Genomic DNA, 22,964 nt, shown 5'->3' with positions numbered 1-22,964 from the left:
CCCTGGCCCTCGGCCCTGGAGATGATGGCGGTGAGGATGGTGATCATCTCCGGGATGGTCACCGTCCCCGCCTTGTACTTCCTGAGGAGCTCCTGCCGCCGGTGGTCGGGGATGTAGCGAGAGAAGAGGAGCTCCCACACGGTGACGCTCTGGCCCTCAAAGAGACCCACGCTGACGGTGGTGCGGGCGGCCTGCAGGGCTTTCCGGGCGTCCTCGGTCAGCTGGTAGAGCACCGAGCTCTTGTCCATGAGCTGGAGCATGAGGAGCCCCGTGTCCGGGTCGGGGACGCAGCGGCGGAGGAGCTGCATGTAGGTGAGGTTCTCGTGCGTGTTGGGGTCGAAGAAGCCCTTGGTGTCGTCCGTGGGGTCGGAGAGGATCTGGCTCATCTCCTGGTCGAAGTAGCCGCGCCGGTAGGCCACCTCCACGGGGACACGGTGGCTGTGCACGGGGTCGATGATGCCGCCAGTGGCGATCTGGGCCTCGAGCAGGCGGATGCCGTGCTCCTTGACAATGAGCTCCTTCTTCATGGCCTGGAAGAGGGAGATCTGGTCATCGGTGTAGGGGTCGGTGTAGCCCGTCACGGCTCGCTCTGCCGACAGGAGCTTCTCGTGCAGCTCGCTGCCCACCAGCCCCGAGGAGACGGCTTCGTCCACGGAGAGCTTCTCGTTCTTGAGCGGGTCAATGACGAAGCCCGTGGCAGCCTGCGCCTCCAGCAGCACCAGGGCCGTGCCCTGCCTCAGGATGCCCTTCCACATGGCCTGGTAGATGCTCATCTTCTCCATCTTGGCAGGGTCAGCCTTGGACGGCACCAGCACTCCGGCGATGCAGCCCGTGCCGTCCAGGTAGCGCTTGACGGAGTCCATTTCCGTCACCTCCTTCACCGTCTTGGAGCCCTGGATGAGGTCGGCCAGCGTGTCCTTGTCGATGATTCCCGAGTCCATCAGGTCCGAGGCGCTCACCTGCCTCCTGAGGCCCGCAAACTTCACGTTGCTGCTCCTCTCCACCGTCTCCTCGATGAGGACGGTGATGAGCCTTGCCAGCTCGTCCAGCGTCAGGCTCCCGTCCCGGAGCTTCCCCAGCAGCTCCTGCCTCTTCGCCTCGGAGACGTACTTGGAGAAGAGGAGCTCCCACACGGAGACCTTCCTGCCTTGGAAGCCGCCCACCGAGACCTCGACGGTGCGGGACCTCAGGGCCCGCTCCCGCTCCCGCTCCAGCTCCCGCTCCCGCTCCCACTCCAGCTCCCGCTCCCGCTGGGAGTCCGCGGCCTCGCCGTTCTCGGGAGATGACGTCGCCTCCTGGCGCGGCGCCTTGCCGGCTGTGGCGGCGCCGTGGCCCTGGCCCTCGGCCCTGGAGATGATGGCGGTGAGGATGGTGATCATCTCCGGGATGGTCACCGTCCCCGCCTTGTACTTCCTGAGGAGCTCCTGCCGCCGGTGGTCGGGGATGTAGCGAGAGAAGAGGAGCTCCCACACGGTGACGCTCTGGCCCTCAAAGAGACCCACGCTGACGGTGGTGCGGGCGGCCTGCAGGGCTTTCCGGGCGTCCTCGGTCAGCTGGTAGAGCACCGAGCTCTCGTCCATGAGCTGGAGCATGAGGAGCCCCGTGTCCGGGTCGGGGACGCAGCGGCGGAGGAGCTGCATGTAGGTGAGGTTCTCGTGCGTGTTGGGGTCGAAGAAGCCCTTGGTGTCGTCCGTGGGGTCGGAGAGGATCTGGCTCATCTCCTGGTCGAAGTAGCCGCGCCGGTAGGCCACCTCCACGGGGACGCGGTGGCTGTGCACGGGGTCGATGATGCCGCCGGTGGCGATCTGGGCCTCGAGCAGGCGGATGCCGTGCTCCTTGACAATGAGCTCCTTCTTCATGGCCTGGAAGAGGGAGATCTGGTCATCGGTGTAGGGGTCGGTGTAGCCCGTCACGGCTCGCTCTGCCGACAGGAGCTTCTCGTGCAGCTCGCTGCCCACCAGCCCCGAGGAGACGGCTTCGTCCACGGAGAGCTTCTCGTTCTTGAGCGGGTCAATGACGAAGCCCGTGGCAGCCTGCGCCTCCAGCAGCACCAGGGCCGTGCCCTGCCTCAGGATGCCCTTCCACATGGCCTGGTAGATGCTCATCTTCTCCATCTTGGCAGGGTCAGCCTTGGACGGCACCAGCACTCCGGCGATGCAGCCCGTGCCGTCCAGGTAGCGCTTGACGGAGTCCATTTCCGTCACCTCCTTCACCGTCTTGGAGCCCTGGATGAGGTCGGCCAGCGTGTCCTTGTCGATGATTCCCGAGTCCATCAGGTCCGAGGCGCTCACCTGCCTCCTGAGGCCCGCAAACTTCACGTTGCTGCTCCTCTCCACCGTCTCCTCGATGAGGACGGTGATGAGCCTTGCCAGCTCGTCCAGCGTCAGGCTCCCGTCCCGGAGCTTCCCCAGCAGCTCCTGCCTCTTCGCCTCGGAGACGTACTTGGAGAAGAGGAGCTCCCACACGGAGACCTTCCTGCCTTGGAAGCCGCCCACCGAGACCTCGACGGTGCGGGACCTCAGGGCCCGCTCCAGCTCCCGCTCCCGCTCCCGCTCCCGCTCCAGCTCCCGCTCCCGCTGGGAGTCCGCGGCCTCGCTGTTCTCGGGAGATGACGTCGCCTCCTGGCGCGGCGCCTTGCCGGCTGTGGCGGCGCCGTGGCCCTGGCCCTCGGCCCTGGAGATGATGGCGGTGAGGATGGTGATCATCTCCGGGATGGTCACCGTCCCCGCCTTGTACTTCCTGAGGAGCTCCTGCCGCCGGTGGTCGGGGATGTAGCGAGAGAAGAGGAGCTCCCACACGGTGACGCTCTGGCCCTCAAAGAGACCCACGCTGACGGTGGTGCGGGCGGCCTGCAGGGCTTTCCGGGCGTCCTCGGTCAGCTGGTAGAGCACCGAGCTCTTGTCCATGAGCTGGAGCATGAGGAGCCCCGTGTCCGGGTCGGGGACGCAGCGGCGGAGGAGCTGCATGTAGGTGAGGTTCTCGTGCGTGTTGGGGTCGAAGAAGCCCTTGGTGTCGTCCGTGGGGTCGGAGAGGATCTGGCTCATCTCCTGGTCGAAGTAGCCGCGCCGGTAGGCCACCTCCACGGGGACACGGTGGCTGTGCACGGGGTCGATGATGCCGCCAGTGGCGATCTGGGCCTCGAGCAGGCGGATGCCGTGCTCCTTGACAATGAGCTCCTTCTTCATGGCCTGGAAGAGGGAGATCTGGTCATCGGTGTAGGGGTCGGTGTAGCCCGTCACGGCTCGCTCTGCCGACAGGAGCTTCTCGTGCAGCTCGCTGCCCACCAGCCCCGAGGAGACGGCTTCGTCCACGGAGAGCTTCTCGTTCTTGAGCGGGTCAATGACGAAGCCCGTGGCAGCCTGCGCCTCCAGCAGCACCAGGGCCGTGCCCTGCCTCAGGATGCCCTTCCACATGGCCTGGTAGATGCTCATCTTCTCCATCTTGGCAGGGTCAGCCTTGGACGGCACCAGCACTCCGGCGATGCAGCCCGTGCCGTCCAGGTAGCGCTTGACGGAGTCCATTTCCGTCACCTCCTTCACCGTCTTGGAGCCCTGGATGAGGTCGGCCAGCGTGTCCTTGTCGATGATTCCCGAGTCCATCAGGTCCGAGGCGCTCACCTGCCTCCTGAGGCCCGCAAACTTCACGTTGCTGCTCCTCTCCACCGTCTCCTCGATGAGGACGGTGATGAGCCTTGCCAGCTCGTCCAGCGTCAGGCTCCCGTCCCGGAGCTTCCCCAGCAGCTCCTGCCTCTTCGCCTCGGAGACGTACTTGGAGAAGAGGAGCTCCCACACGGAGACCTTCCTGCCTTGGAAGCCGCCCACCGAGACCTCGACGGTGCGGGACCTCAGGGCCCGCTCCCGCTCCCGCTCCAGCTCCCGCTCCCGCTCCCGCTCCAGCTCCCGCTCCCGCTGGGAGTCCGCGGCCTCGCCGTTCTCGGGAGATGACGTCGCCTCCTGGCGCGGCGCCTTGCCGGCTGTGGCGGCGCCGTGGCCCTGGCCCTCGGCCCTGGAGATGATGGCGGTGAGGATGGTGATCATCTCCGGGATGGTCACCGTCCCCGCCTTGTACTTCCTGAGGAGCTCCTGCCGCCGGTGGTCGGGGATGTAGCGAGAGAAGAGGAGCTCCCACACGGTGACGCTCTGGCCCTCAAAGAGACCCACGCTGACGGTGGTGCGGGCGGCCTGCAGGGCTTTCCGGGCGTCCTCGGTCAGCTGGTAGAGCACCGAGCTCTCGTCCATGAGCTGGAGCATGAGGAGCCCCGTGTCCGGGTCGGGGACGCAGCGGCGGAGGAGCTGCATGTAGGTGAGGTTCTCGTGCGTGTTGGGGTCGAAGAAGCCCTTGGTGTCGTCCGTGGGGTCGGAGAGGATCTGGCTCATCTCCTGGTCGAAGTAGCCGCGCCGGTAGGCCACCTCCACGGGGACGCGGTGGCTGTGCACGGGGTCGATGATGCCGCCGGTGGCGATCTGGGCCTCGAGCAGGCGGATGCCGTGCTCCTTGACAATGAGCTCCTTCTTCATGGCCTGGAAGAGGGAGATCTGGTCATCGGTGTAGGGGTCGGTGTAGCCCGTCACGGCTCGCTCTGCCGACAGGAGCTTCTCGTGCAGCTCGCTGCCCACCAGCCCCGAGGAGACGGCTTCGTCCACGGAGAGCTTCTCGTTCTTGAGCGGGTCAATGACGAAGCCCGTGGCAGCCTGCGCCTCCAGCAGCACCAGGGCCGTGCCCTGCCTCAGGATGCCCTTCCACATGGCCTGGTAGATGCTCATCTTCTCCATCTTGGCAGGGTCAGCCTTGGACGGCACCAGCACTCCGGCGATGCAGCCCGTGCCGTCCAGGTAGCGCTTGACGGAGTCCATTTCCGTCACCTCCTTCACCGTCTTGGAGCCCTGGATGAGGTCGGCCAGCGTGTCCTTGTCGATGATTCCCGAGTCCATCAGGTCCGAGGCGCTCACCTGCCTCCTGAGGCCCGCAAACTTCACGTTGCTGCTCCTCTCCACCGTCTCCTCGATGAGGACGGTGATGAGCCTTGCCAGCTCGTCCAGCGTCAGGCTCCCGTCCCGGAGCTTCCCCAGCAGCTCCTGCCTCTTCGCCTCGGAGACGTACTTGGAGAAGAGGAGCTCCCACACGGAGACCTTCCTGCCTTGGAAGCCGCCCACCGAGACCTCGACGGTGCGGGACCTCAGGGCCCGCTCCCGCTCCCGCTCCAGCTCCCGCTCCCGCTCCCACTCCAGCTCCCGCTCCCGCTGGGAGTCCGCGGCCTCGCCGTTCTCGGGAGATGACGTCGCCTCCTGGCGCGGCGCCTTGCCGGCTGTGGCGGCGCCGTGGCCCTGGCCCTCGGCCCTGGAGATGATGGCGGTGAGGATGGTGATCATCTCCGGGATGGTCACCGTCCCCGCCTTGTACTTCCTGAGGAGCTCCTGCCGCCGGTGGTCGGGGATGTAGCGAGAGAAGAGGAGCTCCCACACGGTGACGCTCTGGCCCTCAAAGAGACCCACGCTGACGGTGGTGCGGGCGGCCTGCAGGGCTTTCCGGGCGTCCTCGGTCAGCTGGTAGAGCACCGAGCTCTTGTCCATGAGCTGGAGCATGAGGAGCCCCGTGTCCGGGTCGGGGACGCAGCGGCGGAGGAGCTGCATGTAGGTGAGGTTCTCGTGCGTGTTGGGGTCGAAGAAGCCCTTGGTGTCGTCCGTGGGGTCGGAGAGGATCTGGCTCATCTCCTGATCGAAGTAGCCGCGCCGGTAGGCCACCTCCACGGGGACGCGGTGGCTGTGCACGGGGTCGATGATGCCGCCGGTGGCGATCTGGGCCTCGAGCAGGCGGATGCCGTGCTCCTTGACAATGAGCTCCTTCTTCATGGCCTGGAAGAGGGAGATCTGGTCATCGGTGTAGGGGTCGGTGTAGCCCGTCACGGCTCGCTCTGCCGACAGGAGCTTCTCGTGCAGCTCGCTGCCCACCAGCCCCGAGGAGACGGCTTCGTCCACGGAGAGCTTCTCGTTCTTGAGCGGGTCAATGACGAAGCCCGTGGCAGCCTGCGCCTCCAGCAGCACCAGGGCCGTGCCCTGCCTCAGGATGCCCTTCCACATGGCCTGGTAGATGCTCATCTTCTCCATCTTGGCAGGGTCAGCCTTGGACGGCACCAGCACTCCGGCGATGCAGCCCGTGCCGTCCAGGTAGCGCTTGACGGAGTCCATTTCCGTCACCTCCTTCACCGTCTTGGAGCCCTGGATGAGGTCGGCCAGCGTGTCCTTGTCGATGATTCCCGAGTCCATCAGGTCCGAGGCGCTCACCTGCCTCCTGAGGCCCGCAAACTTCACGTTGCTGCTCCTCTCCACCGTCTCCTCGATGAGGACGGTGATGAGCCTTGCCAGCTCGTCCAGCGTCAGGCTCCCGTCCCGGAGCTTCCCCAGCAGCTCCTGCCTCTTCGCCTCGGAGACGTACTTGGAGAAGAGGAGCTCCCACACGGAGACCTTCCTGCCTTGGAAGCCGCCCACCGAGACCTCGACGGTGCGGGACCTCAGGGCCCGCTCCAGCTCCCGCTCCCGCTCCCGCTCCCGCTCCAGCTCCCGCTCCCGCTGGGAGTCCGCGGCCTCGCTGTTCTCGGGAGATGACGTCGCCTCCTGGCGCGGCGCCTTGCCGGCTGTGGCGGCGCCGTGGCCCTGGCCCTCGGCCCTGGAGATGATGGCGGTGAGGATGGTGATCATCTCCGGGATGGTCACCGTCCCCGCCTTGTACTTCCTGAGGAGCTCCTGCCGCCGGTGGTCGGGGATGTAGCGAGAGAAGAGGAGCTCCCACACGGTGACGCTCTGGCCCTCAAAGAGACCCACGCTGACGGTGGTGCGGGCGGCCTGCAGGGCTTTCCGGGCGTCCTCGGTCAGCTGGTAGAGCACCGAGCTCTTGTCCATGAGCTGGAGCATGAGGAGCCCCGTGTCCGGGTCGGGGACGCAGCGGCGGAGGAGCTGCATGTAGGTGAGGTTCTCGTGCGTGTTGGGGTCGAAGAAGCCCTTGGTGTCGTCCGTGGGGTCGGAGAGGATCTGGCTCATCTCCTGGTCGAAGTAGCCGCGCCGGTAGGCCACCTCCACGGGGACGCGGTGGCTGTGCACGGGGTCGATGATGCCGCCGGTGGCGATCTGGGCCTCGAGCAGGCGGATGCCGTGCTCCTTGACAATGAGCTCCTTCTTCATGGCCTGGAAGAGGGAGATCTGGTCATCGGTGTAGGGGTCGGTGTAGCCCGTCACGGCTCGCTCTGCCGACAGGAGCTTCTCGTGCAGCTCGCTGCCCACCAGCCCCGAGGAGACGGCTTCGTCCACGGAGAGCTTCTCGTTCTTGAGCGGGTCAATGACGAAGCCCGTGGCAGCCTGCGCCTCCAGCAGCACCAGGGCCGTGCCCTGCCTCAGGATGCCCTTCCACATGGCCTGGTAGATGCTCATCTTCTCCATCTTGGCAGGGTCAGCCTTGGACGGCACCAGCACTCCGGCGATGCAGCCCGTGCCGTCCAGGTAGCGCTTGACGGAGTCCATTTCCGTCACCTCCTTCACCGTCTTGGAGCCCTGGATGAGGTCGGCCAGCGTGTCCTTGTCGATGATTCCCGAGTCCATCAGGTCCGAGGCGCTCACCTGCCTCCTGAGGCCCGCAAACTTCACGTTGCTGCTCCTCTCCACCGTCTCCTCGATGAGGACGGTGATGAGCCTTGCCAGCTCGTCCAGCGTCAGGCTCCCGTCCCGGAGCTTCCCCAGCAGCTCCTGCCTCTTCGCCTCGGAGACGTACTTGGAGAAGAGGAGCTCCCACACGGAGACCTTCCTGCCTTGGAAGCCGCCCACCGAGACCTCGACGGTGCGGGACCTCAGGGCCCGCTCCAGCTCCCGCTCCCGCTCCCGCTCCAGCTCCCGCTCCCGCTGGGAGTCCGCGGCCTCGCCGTTCTCGGGAGATGACGTCGCCTCCTGGCGCGGCGCCTTGCCGGCTGTGGCGGCGCCGTGGCCCTGGCCCTCGGCCCTGGAGATGATGGCGGTGAGGATGGTGATCATCTCCGGGATGGTCACCGTCCCCGCCTTGTACTTCCTGAGGAGCTCCTGCCGCCGGTGGTCGGGGATGTAGCGAGAGAAGAGGAGCTCCCACACGGTGACGCTCTGGCCCTCAAAGAGACCCACGCTGACGGTGGTGCGGGCGGCCTGCAGGGCTTTCCGGGCGTCCTCGGTCAGCTGGTAGAGCACCGAGCTCTTGTCCATGAGCTGGAGCATGAGGAGCCCCGTGTCCGGGTCGGGGACGCAGCGGCGGAGGAGCTGCATGTAGGTGAGGTTCTCGTGCGTGTTGGGGTCGAAGAAGCCCTTGGTGTCGTCCGTGGGGTCGGAGAGGATCTGGCTCATCTCCTGGTCGAAGTAGCCGCGCCGGTAGGCCACCTCCACGGGGACGCGGTGGCTGTGCACAGGGTCGATGATGCCGCCGGTGGCGATCTGGGCCTCGAGCAGGCGGATGCCGTGCTCCTTGACAATGAGCTCCTTCTTCATGGCCTGGAAGAGGGAGATCTGGTCATCGGTGTAGGGGTCGGTGTAGCCCGTCACGGCTCGCTCTGCCGACAGGAGCTTCTCGTGCAGCTCGCTGCCCACCAGCCCCGAGGAGACGGCTTCGTCCACGGAGAGCTTCTCGTTCTTGAGCGGGTCAATGACGAAGCCCGTGGCAGCCTGCGCCTCCAGCAGCACCAGGGCCGTGCCCTGCCTCAGGATGCCCTTCCACATGGCCTGGTAGATGCTCATCTTCTCCATCTTGGCAGGGTCAGCCTTGGACGGCACCAGCACTCCGGCGATGCAGCCCGTGCCGTCCAGGTAGCGCTTGACGGAGTCCATTTCCGTCACCTCCTTCACCGTCTTGGAGCCCTGGATGAGGTCGGCCAGCGTGTCCTTGTCGATGATTCCCGAGTCCATCAGGTCCGAGGCGCTCACCTGCCTCCTGAGGCCCGCAAACTTCACGTTGCTGCTCCTCTCCACCGTCTCCTCGATGAGGACGGTGATGAGCCTTGCCAGCTCGTCCAGCGTCAGGCTCCCGTCCCGGAGCTTCCCCAGCAGCTCCTGCCTCTTCGCCTCGGAGACGTACTTGGAGAAGAGGAGCTCCCACACGGAGACCTTCCTGCCTTGGAAGCCGCCCACCGAGACCTCGACGGTGCGGGACCTCAGGGCCCGCTCCAGCTCCCGCTCCCGCTCCCGCTCCAGCTCCCGCTCCCGCTGGGAGTCCGCGGCCTCGCCGTTCTCGGGAGATGACGTCGCCTCCTGGCGCGGCGCCTTGCCGGCTGTGGCGGCGCCGTGGCCCTGGCCCTCGGCCCTGGAGATGATGGCGGTGAGGATGGTGATCATCTCCGGGATGGTCACCGTCCCCGCCTTGTACTTCCTGAGGAGCTCCTGCCGCCGGTGGTCGGGGATGTAGCGAGAGAAGAGGAGCTCCCACACGGTGACGCTCTGGCCCTCAAAGAGACCCACGCTGACGGTGGTGCGGGCGGCCTGCAGGGCTTTCCGGGCGTCCTCGGTCAGCTGGTAGAGCACCGAGCTCTTGTCCATGAGCTGGAGCATGAGGAGCCCCGTGTCTGGGTCGGGGACGCAGCGGCGGAGGAGCTGCATGTAGGTGAGGTTCTCGTGCGTGTTGGGGTCGAAGAAGCCCTTGGTGTCGTCCGTGGGGTCGGAGAGGATCTGGCTCATCTCCTGGTCGAAGTAGCCGCGCCGGTAGGCCACCTCCACGGGGACGCGGTGGCTGTGCACAGGGTCGATGATGCTGCCGGTGGCGATCTGGGCCTCGAGCAGGCGGATGCCGTGCTCCTTGACAATGAGCTCCTTCTTCATGGCCTGGAAGAGGGAGATCTTTTGTCCTGTGGATGGGTCGGTGTAGCCCGTCACGGCTCGTTCTGCGCAGAGAAGTTTTTTGTGCAGCTCGCTGCCCACCAGCCCCGAGGAGACGGCTTCGTCCACGGAGAGCTTCTCGTTCTTGAGCGGGTCAATGACGAAGCCCGTGGCAGCCTGCGCCTCCAGCAGCACCAGGGCTGTCCCTGGCCTCAGGATGCCCTTCCACATGGCCTGGTAGATGCTCATCTTCTCCATCTTGGCAGGGTCAGCCTTGGACGGCACCAGCACTCCAGCAATGCACCCTGTTCCTTCAAGATATCTTCTTACACTATCTGTTTCCGCTATTTCTTGTACTGTCTCTTTTCCCTCCTGGAGTTTTTCCATTGTTTCTTTTGTAATTATTTGTGCACTGAGGAGTTCTGATGCTGTTATTTGTTGTCTGATACCTTGGAACCATACATCACTTCGGCCCTCCTCTTTTTCTTTAATAATATTGAGTATTGTATCAATGATTTGTTGTAGAATGTTATGGGAGTCCTGTTTGTATTTTTTCACCAGTTGTTTTCTCTTCTCCTCTGTGATGTATTCAGAACAGAGCAGTTCCCACAGAGATAATATATGCCCTTTGTATTTTCCAACAGGCACTTGTACCATTGTAGATAACAGGATATTTTTTGTGTGCTCATCAATATAGAAATAGTCGTCTTCTTTTTCCATGACTTGCAGCAGGTAGAATCCAGTTTCTCTGTCTTTGGAACATCTCTCCAGGAGCTGACTGTAACTCATTTTTTCATGAGTATTTGGATCTATAAATCCTTTGCTGCCATGGTCTGGGTCAGAAGCTAAGAGAAACATGTCATCATCTAAGTAGCCTCTCCGACAGGCCACTTCCGCAGGAACACGGTGGCTGTACACAGGGTCAATGATGCCACCAGTGGCAATCTGGGCCTCGAGCAAGCAGATACCTTGCTCCTTGGTTGTTATCTTTTCCCTTATGGCCTGGAAGAGGGATATTTTGTTTCCTGTGTGTGGATCAGTATATCCCGTCACAGCTCTCTCTGCGAACAGGAGCTTCTCATGTAACTCCCTGCCCACTAGCCCAGACGAGATGGCTTCATCCACAGAGAGCTTCTTACTTTTCAGTGGGTCAATGAGAAAACCAGTGGCAGCCTGTGCCTCCAGCAGCCCCAGGGCACATTGCTCTGTGAGGAGGCCCCTTTTCAGGGCCTGGTAGATGCTCATCTTCTCTTTCTGTGATGGGAGCAGAATGCCAGCGATGCATCCCGTGCCATCCAGGTACCTTGCCACACTATCCATCTTTGCGAGGCTGTCAAGTGTGAGACTTCCCTCCTGCAGCTGATCCAGAGTTTTCTTGTCAAGTATCTGAGAGTTAAACAGTTCTGATATTGACACGTCCCCCCGAAGGCCTTTAACCTTAAGGGCTTCTGTTCTTTGCTCTGTATCCTCGATTATTTTGAGGATGAGGGCTATAAGGTCTTCCAGTGTTAGGGTTTTGTATTTATATTGCTTTACTAAGTCTTTTTTTTTCTGCTCAGAAATATAATGAGAGCAGAGAATCTCCCAGATGGAAACTGTTTGGTCCTTAAACTTTCCAACTTTCACTTTGATGGGCTTTGAGTGCAAGAACTGTTTTGTTGCCTCATCAATGTAGAAGTATTTTCCCCCTTCCTGTACAACCTGGAGCATGTACAACCCAGTCTCTGAGTCTTGGACACATCTGTCCAGGAGCTGCATGTAGGTGAGGTTCTCATGCGTGTTGGGGTCGAAGAAGCCCTTGGTGTCGTCCGTGGGGTCGGAGAGGATCTGGCTCATCTCCTGGTTGAAGTAGCCGCGCCGGTAGGCCACCTCCACGGGGACGCGGTGGCTGTGCACGGGGTCGATGATGCCGCCGGTGGCAATCTGGGCCTCAAGCAGGCGGATGCCGTGGCTCTTCACAATTAGTCCTTGGTTCATGGCTTCAAAGAGTGACATGGGGGCTTTTGTGTATGGGTCTGTGTAGCCAGTCACAGCTCTTTCTGCACAGAGTAGCTTTTCAAAAATCTCTCCTCCAATTAGACCGGCAGTTAATGCTTCCTCCACAGAAAACTTCCTGTTTTGCTCTGGGTCAATGATAAAGCCTGTGGCAGCCTGCGCCTCCAGTAACACCAGTGCTGTCCCTGGCCTCAGGATGCCCTTCCTCATGGCCTGATAGATGCTCATCTTCTCATTGCTTGGCTGTATAAGGACTCCTGCTATGAAATTGCTGCCCTCCAGGTATCTGCGGACAGATTCCATTTCAGTGACTTCTTTGACTGTTTTCTTTCCCTGGTTGAGCTCATCGAGGGTTTTTTTGTCTATCAGGTGGGACTGGAAGAGGTCGCTGGCAGATACTCTTTTTCTCAGGCCCTTAAATGCAAACTTCTTGCCTTGTGTCTCAGTCTCTTCGATGATCGTGGTGACAATTGTTATTATTTCATGCAACACTTCAGTATTCTCATCTTTGTATTTTTGCACTAGCTCTTTTCTCTTGCAGTCTGAGATGTATTCAGAGTTCAGAAGGTCCCAGACTGACACTGTCTGTCCTTTGAACCGCCCTATGTTGACACAGACAGTCGCAGATTTCAGCACATCTATTGTTTGTTTGTCTACACAGAACACCGCATTTTCTGACAGAGGTAGGAGCCAGAGGCCTGTCTCAGCCTCAGGAATGCACCTGTCCTTCAGCTGCTGGTAGGTCACATTCTCCTTTGTGTTTGGGTCAAAAAATATTTTGGTGCTGTCATTTAGCTGAGAGAGGGTTTGGTTCAGGTCCTTGTCATAGAAACCATATCTGTATGCAGCCTGGAGTGGAAGGTGGTGGTGGTGAATGGGATCAATGACCCCGCCTGTAGCCAGCTGGGCCTCTAGCAAGGGAACAGCATCACTCAGGGGAATTAGCTCTTTCCTGAGTGCTTGGCATACAGAGATGACGCTCCCTGTGTAGGGGTCTGTGTAGCCAGTCACTGCCCTCTCCGCTAGAAGGAGTTTTTCCGTGAGCTCTTCACCAACAATAGCGGCTTTTACAGCATCCTTCACACTGAATTTCTGGTCAGTTGCTGGGTCAGTTAAGTATCCTGTGGCTGCCTGAGCTTCTAGCAGCCTCAGTGCTACCCCAGGGAGGAGGAGATTGTTTTTCATGGCATGGTAAAAGCTCATCTTCTTTTTGGATGCCTGTACGAATACCCCAGCGATGTTGCCTGTGCCCTGCAAGTATCTCTTCACGCTCCCCATCGCGGACACTTCCTCAGGAGTGCTTGTGCCCTGAACCAGCTCTTCAAACATCTTCTCAGTAATGATGTCAGCATCCAGCAGCCAGACAGCAGGGACACCGCCCCGCAAGCCTTCCAAGGTGATGTGGGTGTGGGCTTTCATTTCCATTTCTTTAACAAGTTTAAGGACAAGAGCAACCAGCTGCTCTAGAGACATTTCCTCAGATCGGTACTTCTCCACAAAGTCACTCCTCTGCTCCTCAGTGAAATACCCAGAGTGGATCACTTCCCAGAGGGAGACTTCTTTTTCCTTCACCATAGTTTCCTTGAAAAGCTGTTGGATTTGCTTATCAGTGTAAACAGGAACAGCTGTTTGTGGCAGAGGGAGCAAGTGGAAGCCAGAGGTCTCATCCTTCTGGCAGCGCTCAATTAGCTCAGCATAGGTCACAGTTTCTTTGCTGTCTGGGAGGCAGAAGGCTCTGTTGTTGTCACTGGCTTTAGAAAGGGCCTTGCTTGTGTCCTCATCCAGGCACCCCCGTTTCTGGGCAAATTCTACGGGAATATAGTGGCCACACGTTGGGTCAATGATACCTCCTGTAGCCATCTGCACCTCCATTAACTGCAGGGCCTGTTTGTCGGCGATCAGGCCCTTCTTCATAGCCTGGAAGAGGGGTATCTTCTTGCCTGTGAAAGGATCCTTATAACCTGTTACAGCCCCTTCTGCGTGCTGCAGCTTCTCATGGACTTCTGGCCCGATTATTCCCTCTTTTATGGCATCATCTACACAGAGTTTCTGGTTGTTCACTGGGTCAATGATGAAGCCTGTGGCAGCCTGGGCCTCCAACAATGGCATGGCTATTCCTGGCACCATGAGGTTCTGTTTCATGGCCTCATAAATGCTTATCCTCTGGTTTGATGGCTGCAGTACAATCCCCCCAATGCTGCCGGAGCCATACAGGTACTTTTTGACAGAGTCCATGTGCAGGACTTCCTCCGGTGTGACGGATCCCTCCAACACTTTCTCAAACAGGGCCCTGTCAATGACACCTGTTTCCATCAGATGATAAGCGCTGACACTGCCTCTCATGGCTGGAAATTTGATGGGGGCCCATTTTTTCATTTCCTCCTCTAAAAGGATCCTGATTTGCTCCAGTGTGAGCTTTCTCAGCTGGTAGTGATTGAATATTTCTCGACGTCTCCCCTCACTAAAGTACTCAGAGTTCAGCAGGTCCCACATAGAAACTCTCTCGCCCCGCAACCGCCCGAACCTGACACGCAGCCAGGAGTTCCCGAATACCTGTTTGGTGGCTTCATCGATGAACTGACGTTTCTTGCTGTTCAGAGGGAGGAGGCAGAGCCCGGTAGATGGCTCCACGATGCACTTCTCTTTCAGCTGCAGGTATGTGAGGTTCTCATGTGTGTTGGGGTCAAAGAAACCTTTGGTGTCATCACTAGGGTCAGAAAGGATCAAGTTCATCTTCTTGTCAAAGTAGCCCCGCTTGTAGGCCACCTCCACAGGGATGCGGTGGCTGTTGACAGGGTCGATGATGCCGCCAGTGGCAATCTGGGCCTCAAGCAAACGGATAGCATGCTCTTTCACGATGAATTCTTTCTTCATGGCCTGGAAGAGGGAGATCTTGTTCCCTGAATAAGGATCTCTGTAGCCAGTGACTGATTTCTCTGCAGTCAGCAGCTTGTCATAAACATCCGGGCCAATGACATTTGCTCTTAAAGCCTCATCCACAGAATACCTTTTGTTGGCAGCTGGATCAATGATAAATCCAGTGGCAGCCTGTGCCTCCAGGAGGATCAGTGATGTTCCTGGCCTTAAAAGCCCTTTCCTCTTTGCCTGGTAGATGCTGATCTTCTCCTGGGAGTCAGGAAGCAGCAGCCCACCGATGCTGCCTGTCCCTTCCAAGTATTTCTTGACTGTGTCCATGCTGACAACTTCTTTGGCTGATGTTTCTCCCTGCTTCAGTTTCTTAAATAAATCTTTGTTGATAATTTCAGAGCTGAGGAGCTGGTCAGCTGTAACTCGGTCCCTCAGGCCTTCAAAGGTGACATTAGCAGTGGAAGCCATTTCCTCAATAGTGGCACTGACGGTCTCAGCCAGTTCTTGCATGGACAGTGCTCCTGCACAGTACTGCTGGGTGAGAGTGGCTCTCCGCTCACTTGGCATGTAGTCTGAGAAGAGGAGTTTCCAGAGAGCAACTGACTTTCCCTTGAATTTACCTAAAGCAATGGGTACTTTTGTGCTTTCCAGAGCTGTTTGGGTCCTGTGGTCAATGAAGAGGTGGTTTCCCTTGGGCTCTTCTCCGCTGTCTCCACAAAGGGGCAGCAGGAGAAGCCCCGTGTCTGGATCAGTGACACAGCTCTTGAGCAGCTCCGCATAGGTCAGCTTTTCCTTGGAGCTGGGGTCAAAGAACCCTTTCATGTCATCAGTAGGACTGGAGAGGAGCTGCCTCGTGGCTTCATCCAGGTATCCCCACTTGCAAGCTGTCTCTGTGGGGACACGGAAGTGCCTGCCTGGAGCGATGATACCCCCTGTGGCCATCTGAGCCTCCAGAAGGCAAATGCCATGGTCACTGGGGATGAAGCCCTTCCTGATGGCCTGGAACAGAGAGAGCATTTCCCCAGTGTAAGGGTCCCTGTACCCAGTGATGGCTCTCTCAGCTGAAGACAGTTTCTCATAAAGCTCTGGGCCAACGAGACCAGTCTTGACAGCTTCATCGACTGAGAAGCTTTTGTTCTTTACGGGGTCTGTCAGGCTGCCAGTGGAGGCCTGGACTTGTAGGAGCATCAGAGCAGCACCAGGCAGAAGGAGATGCTCTCTCAGTGCTTGGTAAAGGCTTTTCCGCTCATTGGAAGGCAGAACAACAACACCAGCTATGTTCCTTGTCCCGCGTAGGAACTGCTGAACAGAGTCATTCTCTGCTACCTCCTGGACAGAAACTCTTCCTTCCTCAAGACCTCTGAACACATCAGAGCTAATGATGCCGGAGTCCAGCAGCTCTCTGCTGCTCACCCTTCCTCCCAACCCTGGGAATGTGATTTTCAGGGGTAAGAGGAGGAAGCCTGAGGCTGGATCATTAACACACCTCTTCATGAGCTCCACATAGGTGACCCTCTCCATAGTGCTGGGGTCAAGGAACCCTTTGCTGTCCTCATTGCTGAGGTCAGAAAGGAGCTGGCTTGTCTGTTCATCTAAATATCCCCTTTCACAGGCAACATCTACTGGGACCCGGTGGCCAGTGGCTGGGTCAATGATGCCTCCTGTTGCAATCTGGGCCTCTAACAGCCGGGTGCCTTGCTCTCTCCCAATCAGCTCCTTCTGGATCGCCTGGTACAGGGAGATTTTCCCTTCTGTGTAAGGGTCCACGAAGCCAGTGGCAGCTTTTTCTGCAGAAAGCAGCCTCTCCTTCAGCTCCAGCCCCACCAGCCCCAGGTGCACAGCTTCTGCTACAGATACTTGCCTGTTCTTTACAGGGTCAATGATGAAGCCAGTGGCTGCCTGGGCCTCGAGGAGACAGAGTGCTGGATCCAAACTCAGAAGATGTTCTCTGGTAGCATCATAAAAGCTCATTATCTTCTTTGAAGCCTCTACATATACTCCAGCAATGCTGCCAGCCACCTCCATGGCAGTGTCCATCCCTGTCACTTCCCTGCCAGCTGCTTGTTTCTGTTTACAAGTCGGTATGTCCTGACAGAAGTGGTTTGCTCCTGGCATGACTTTGCGGTGAGAGATGGGGGCAGCATGGCCATTCACTGCTGGTTTGCCCTCCATCCCCTTGCCTTGCTGCTCAGTGTATGTCTTTTACAGCTGTCTTTCCTCCTCACTGCCCTGTGGAAGGCAACTGGGCCCCAGAAAGAGTCACTGCAGAGAGGGGAGAGAATGAGAAAGCTCAGTGAGAAATCAGCTTTTCTATGCTTTGCATGCTAAATATGAGGAAAAAAAGAAAAATAAATATCTCTCAGACAGGAGGAAAAAACAGCCAGAGGCTGAACATGGCTAGGGCAGTGAGCTTATCCCCAGGTCTGACATGCTGACCCAGACCTGCCAGAGGCAGGCACTGGCTGCTGTCTGACCTAGACCTGCTGGGATCACAGAGGCTGTCCTGGCCAGATGCTCTGGGAGAGCTCAGCATGCAGGAGAGATCAGAGCAAAAGCACCCCTGTGAACAGAGGAACGTGCCTGCTGTGCAGCTTCCCAGAGCACCTGCAGGGCGGTCTGCACTCTGGGCTTGGGGCGGTGTGAGGTGCTGGGGTAGCAGGAGCTGGTGCAAAGGACCATGACAGAGCCAGCCAGCCATAGGGGTTGGGCTGCCTCCTGTGTACACCTCCCCATGATGTTAGAGAGGAGCCAGGTGCTTGCAGCAGCCCTCGCTGAGCACACCTCTCTCACCAGCAGCATGGCCAGGATCGCATGTGGCTCTGTCCACACGGAGGCAGGCCTGACTCCTGCGAGGAGTAAAGTTCCCCAAGAGCTGTCACATGCATTTAGCACAGAAGCATTGTGTGGTGCTTCAAAGACCTGCAGGGGGGCTGTGCATGGGGCAAAATACCAGGCAAGAGCAGCACCCCAAACCAGGTCCCTGCACTCAGTCACAGAATGGTTGAGGTTAGAAGGGACCTCTGGAGATCAGCTAGTCCAACCCCTAGAGACCCTAGCTCCAATCCCTAGTTAGAGACCCTGCTTGAGCACCGGTCACATGCCACCTAGAGCATGTTGTCCAGATGGCTTTTGAATATCTCCAAGGATGGAGACTTCACAACCTTGCTGGACAACCTGTTCTAGTGCTCAGTCACCCTCACAGCATTTGGGCTGCTGCTGACACTGGCACAGGGATGAGCAACTCCTGAGTAAGTGAAAAAAGGCTGCTGCCCTCTGCCAGGGAAAGGCTGTAAGCTCATGGGACCTGATTCCACTGGCATCCTTCCCCACAGTGGCACCAGTCAGGGAGGGGCTGGCAGCAGAGGCTGGAGCAGGTGGGTTCCCAGAAGGAGCCCCAAAGGTCCTTTGCCCACAACTGCACTTGAGGTGGGGTATCTACTCTCCTTGCCTTGCTCAGAAAGCACGGGAAGAGGGGCAGGAGGGAACAAGGCAAAGGAGAGCAGCCAAAAGAAAAGCGGGTAGGTGCTGCAGGCAGGGCTGGGAGCACAGAAACCCATCTGCACTCATGTTCAAACAGCTCCTGGACATACTGGAATCAACCACAATACAGCCATTATACAACCAAATAATGGTGCCGGCAGGAAGCAACAGGCCAGCAAGCGCTGGGCTGTGCAAACTCCCAAGGCTGGAGGGTGTTTGTGGCTGAGCGTGGGCTGTGCAGAGGGCAGGAGAGCCATGGCTTAGTCACAACTGCCTAGCTGTAACTGAAGTGCTGCTTGGCTGTAACTGAGGTACGCGCCACCGTGCAGGGAGCCTCTCTGCACTCAGTCTTGCACAGCGTCGTCGTCCGTGCCCTGCACCCTTCAGCGCTGCACTGGAAGCCAGTGCTGTGGCAGGAGGCTGCAGGGTTAGAGTGGGGTTGAGGAGAGTTGCGATCTGGTCCCAGGTTTGCACAGGGTTGGGAAGAGAAGGGGCTGGCCCTGCTCTGCTGGGGCAGCGGAGGTGGCTCCCTTATCCCCTCGTGACTCCCATCACTTAGTGCCGAGGGCTCAGCTTTGCCTCCTTCTGCCAGCGCACAGGCATCGTTTCCCTGTGCCACCTGCGTAAACACACCAGGGAGCAGCAAATGATGTGCCTGTGCACAGCCAGCACGTGCCCCAGGACCATCCGCATGCCGCCGATCACCACAGGGGCCAGCTGCGCCAGACAGGGCTCTGTGCACCCAGCTCTGTCCCCGTGCGTGCCACTCCAGTGCATACCCGCTCCCTGCCATGCTGTCCAGGGCCCCTGGCCTGCCAAGGGCTCTTCTGCCAGCTCAGGTGCCCAGACCCAGCCTGGCTTATCCCCAGAGGAAAGTTCCTGACAAGCACCAGCTCCGTCGTGACAATGCTGCTGCTGCTGCGTGGACTTGGATCTGCCCAGGCAATGCTGCCTGCGTTTGCACGTTCAGCATTGCCTGTTGCCACCTCATGCCAAGAGGTGGGGACAGAGACGGGCTGGAAGCCCATGGCCTTGGCCCCTGCTCCTGCAGCGGGGAGGAAGCGCAGCCAGTGAGTCCTGCTGGGTAAGGGGGGAGGAAGGGGGAGCAGGGAGTCAGGATTCGGGGTCTCTACCCAACAGACGGGCAAGGGAGGGCTGTTTTGCTGGTGGGGAGTGGGGTCAGTAGCCTGCGTGGGGAGGGCAGGGCAGGGAGCCACCTGCCCTGCAGAGCTGCCTGGCCCTGGGTGCACGGACCGGCACGGGCTGGCGGCTGAGCAGCAGTGTGCCTGGCCCCCTGCGTTTGCCTGCTGTGCTGCGGCGGGGCAGGCGACGGGGCAGGCGGCACAGCCACAGGCTCTGCCTGCACCGGTCCTGGGGCCCGGCCTGCCCTGCGAGGGTGGGACAGGGCAGGCTGTGCTGCCTCGGGAGGAGCTGGGATAAGCCTAGCCACGCACAGGCACAGGGGTGTGTTGCATCCCTGCAGCTGTGCTGCACTGAGAGCTTCCAAGAGATTGCTCAGGTAGGTCAGTTTGTGCTAGGGAAACCGCCTTGCCCTGGGAAACTTCACTGTCCCTACTGGCAGCTCTTAGCAGCGTGCACAGAAGATTTGGGCACTCCCAGCTGCAACAGGGTAGGAATTTGAAACCCAGCCTCCCTGCAGGGCTGGGTGCCCGGGGCAGGAGCCCCCCAGGGCAGGTCTGGGGAGCTCCAGCTTTTGCAGCCCCATCAGCAGTAGGGCACGGTGGGGAAAGGGCTTGCAGCTCCCCTCGCCTGCAGCTCCCCAGCAGGGCTCAGAGCAGGAACTGCTGCAGGGAGACCATCAGCTGCCCGCTCCCTCCACAGAGAGGGCCAGGCAGCCCCGGAGCTGGTGGCTGCTCACCCCAGAGCGGGCAGTGCTGCGGGGCCGGCTGGCAATGGGAGGAGGCAGTGAGCGTGCAGGCAGAGGAAGGATTCTGTTCCCTTTAATCAGAAGGCGTCAGCCCCATGGAAACTTTTAGTAACTGACTTTCCCTGTGAAGTGAGGAACTTCCTGGCTGAGTTTCAGGAGCTGGCACCTGCCGTGTTCCCTGGGGCCACGGTCTGTCTCAGACATGGGCTGTCCTTCCTGGGAAGGGTAATTGCTGTTCTGCACTTTCTGTGTCTGGCTCTGTCATGAAATGTGTTTGCATTTGCATGAGTGGCAGGCCCCAGACAGCAGCACGTGCATGCACATCCCCTTCACACCCACCTGAACGGGCCCGCTCACAAGCGGCACGCATACCTTCCTTCCACCCATGAGTCACACAGCAAGAGGTTCTTCCTCATACGCCCTCTGCATAAGCATGCTTTCCCAAATACGCCTGCCTGCATGCTCCCAGGTCCCCCCGCTCACACAGGCACATCTGCAGCTGGGACAACGCACAGGCAGGCACAACCCTGGCTGGGAGGGAGAGGCTGATGGGGACGGGGCGAGGGAGGTGCTGCTGGGGCTGTGCGGGGCAGGACGCTGGGAGCGGGGACAGGCTTCGCAGGCAGAGTGGAGGGGAGCATAGCTCCTGGGGAGGGAGGAGGGGGTGTCTGCTGGGGACAGGCTGACCGAGAAGTCCCAGCACAGCAGGGAGGGACCACGCTCTGGGTGGGAGCATGGGGACCGGGGGGGGTGCCTGCAGGGCAGCTATGAGGCCTCTGAGGGAAGAGACTAACGGGGGGATGGAGAGCAGTGATGTTTGCTGGGGTCGTGGCGGAGGAGTGGTGGGGCAGGGAGGGAGGGAGGCTACAGCGCTTGGGGGAGGCAGCGCATGCGGGGCCCAGCCCTGCGCCGAGCAAAGCATGCAACGAACGGCTGCAGACGGGCTCCTGCCATCAGTCCCCTTTTCGGCAGCTGCCTGCAGTGGGGCTGCTCCTCCTCTGGAGCCGGACCCACAGCCCGGGCTCCTACCCTGCTCGCAAGGGTCACTGCCGCGGCACAGGCTCCCAGGGCGCCAGGCGCCACCGAAGGACGCTGCCCCCAGCTCTGCTCTGCCCTGCCCGGCCGCCCCGCCGGCACCCCCGGACCCCCCGCCCCTCGGCGCCGTCCCCGGGACCCCTCCTTGCCCCAGCGCCGGAGCCGGGCTCGGCGCCAGCATCCCCCGGCCCCGGCTGCCGCCTCCTACCTGCCCCGGCCCCTGCCCCTGCCCCTGCCCCTGCCCCGGCCGCCTCCTACCTGCCCCGGCCCCGGCCCCGGCCGCCTCCTACCTGCCCCGGCGGTCGCGGGACGGTCTCAGCCCGGCAGGTGCCTGCGGCCCCGCTGCTGCTGCCGCTGCTCCCCACCCGCACAGCGGCAGGTTTAAACCTCGCCTTTCCCCGCCCCAGGGGTGACACACCGGCCCGGCCCGGCCCTTTTCGGAGGGGAAAAGGGCCCCTCCTCCTCCTCCTCCGCCTCCCCCCCGCCGCCCTGCCCGCCCCCGGCCCCGCGGGACCCCGCGCTCCGGCTCTGCCCCCGCCGAGGGCGAGCGGGCAGGGAGAGACCTCTGCGCCCGCCTGCGCTGCCCTCCTGCCCGGGCTCGTCCTTCTTCCCATCTCCCGGCCGGGACCACCCCGTCCCTGCTCGCCCCGACCTCGCCCTCAGCCTGTTTCCTGACCTGGATTCGCAGGTGGAGCCCACATTGCCCAAAACGTGCCCGACATCACCCAAACGCCCCTGCCCTGCCTCTGTCACCCGTCCCCGCGCCTCTCACCGGCCCCGCACGCGGCCCCACACCCACGGCGGCTCCCGCGGCCCCGGGTGCTGATCGCCCCGCTCCAGCCCGAGCGCCATGCCCGTGCCGCTGCGGGGCCAGGGTGTCCCACTGGCCCCCGGAAAGTGCCCCGCTGCAGCCTGGCAGCGAGCGCTGCCCCCGGGGACGGGACCCTGTGGGACACCCCAGTGCCGCCCAGCTGCTCCACCGCCCGGCGCCAGCCCGGCGGGCACGTGCCGAGGAGGAAGGGCTGTATGACACTTGGGCAAGATGTTTATGGTGCGTGGGAGCGTGTTGTCTGGAGAGCTGCCGGTATCCAGGCAGGCTCCCGGGCACCTCGCACGGGGCGGCCCGCTGGCCTGGCAGCCTGGGGCATGGCGGGGACGCGGTGCTGCGGGGACGCGGCGTGGCAGGGACACATCCGCCCCAGTGGCCCTGCACGCGGGCAGCCCACGGACCGGCACGGCAGAAAACCCGGGCACAGGGGGCCCAGCGGGGTCGGCCGGGCACCGCCGAGTGCCACAGCCCCGGGGCCAGATGGACCCTGGGGGCTCATCCCAGCCCAGCTCCTGGGGCCGGAGGGGGGCCGGGCGCGAGCCCCATGCGGGTGCTGCCAACCGCCGCTGCTGGGCGACCGCCGGGTGCCGCAAGGTGATGCCCGAGCAGGGCAGGGGCTCCCTCCGGCAGCCCGGCCGGGTGGAGGGGCCGCCCGAGCACCGGCAGCAGCTCCGGCGGAAGCATCGCCTGGGAGGTGCTGAGAAGCACTTGCACAAAGGCGAAACAGGGGAGCGGCGAGGGGATCGGCACGGACATGTCGGGGCAGCGCTGGCGCCGCGGCGTTTCCCGGCGGGGAAGGCTGCGAAAGGCCCGGCCCGCTGGCCCACGACCGCTGCTGCCTCCGGCGGGCCGCGGCCACAACGCCGGGGCTGCAGCGCCCGGGGCCCGGCGAGCCGCACGCTGGATGGTGGCACGGTGGCTGCGGGACGGCTCCGTGCAGCGGCGCAGCACAAAGCAGCTGTTACAGTGGCAGTGGCATGTACATCGACACTTATATATGTGTATATATATATGCAACCAGGCAGCAACAAGCAGTTGCTCTGCGAGGACTGTAGAG

General features: G+C 61.1%; 1 protein-coding gene across 1 annotated transcript in view; it reads right to left on the bottom strand.

Moving 5' to 3' along the window:
- The window catches only part of EPPK1 (epiplakin 1), a 28,750-nt gene extending 11,853 nt beyond the window's left edge, over window positions 1–16,897 (bottom strand). Inside the window, exon 1 of the mRNA XM_068933678.1 lies at window positions 147–16,897. Coding sequence (XP_068789779.1) covers window positions 147–16,847 — 16,701 coding nt within the window. The 5' untranslated portion in view covers window positions 16,848–16,897. The remainder of the gene's footprint in view (window positions 1–146) is intronic.
- Between the last annotated feature and the right edge of the window lie 6,067 nt (window positions 16,898–22,964).

Source organism: Struthio camelus, chromosome 2, assembly GCF_040807025.1.
Source record: "Struthio camelus isolate bStrCam1 chromosome 2, bStrCam1.hap1, whole genome shotgun sequence".
NCBI classification, from domain to species: Eukaryota; Metazoa; Chordata; class Aves; order Struthioniformes; family Struthionidae; genus Struthio; species Struthio camelus.
Note: the sequence above shows the minus strand (reverse complement) of the source record. Positions and strands in the feature narration are given on the sequence as shown.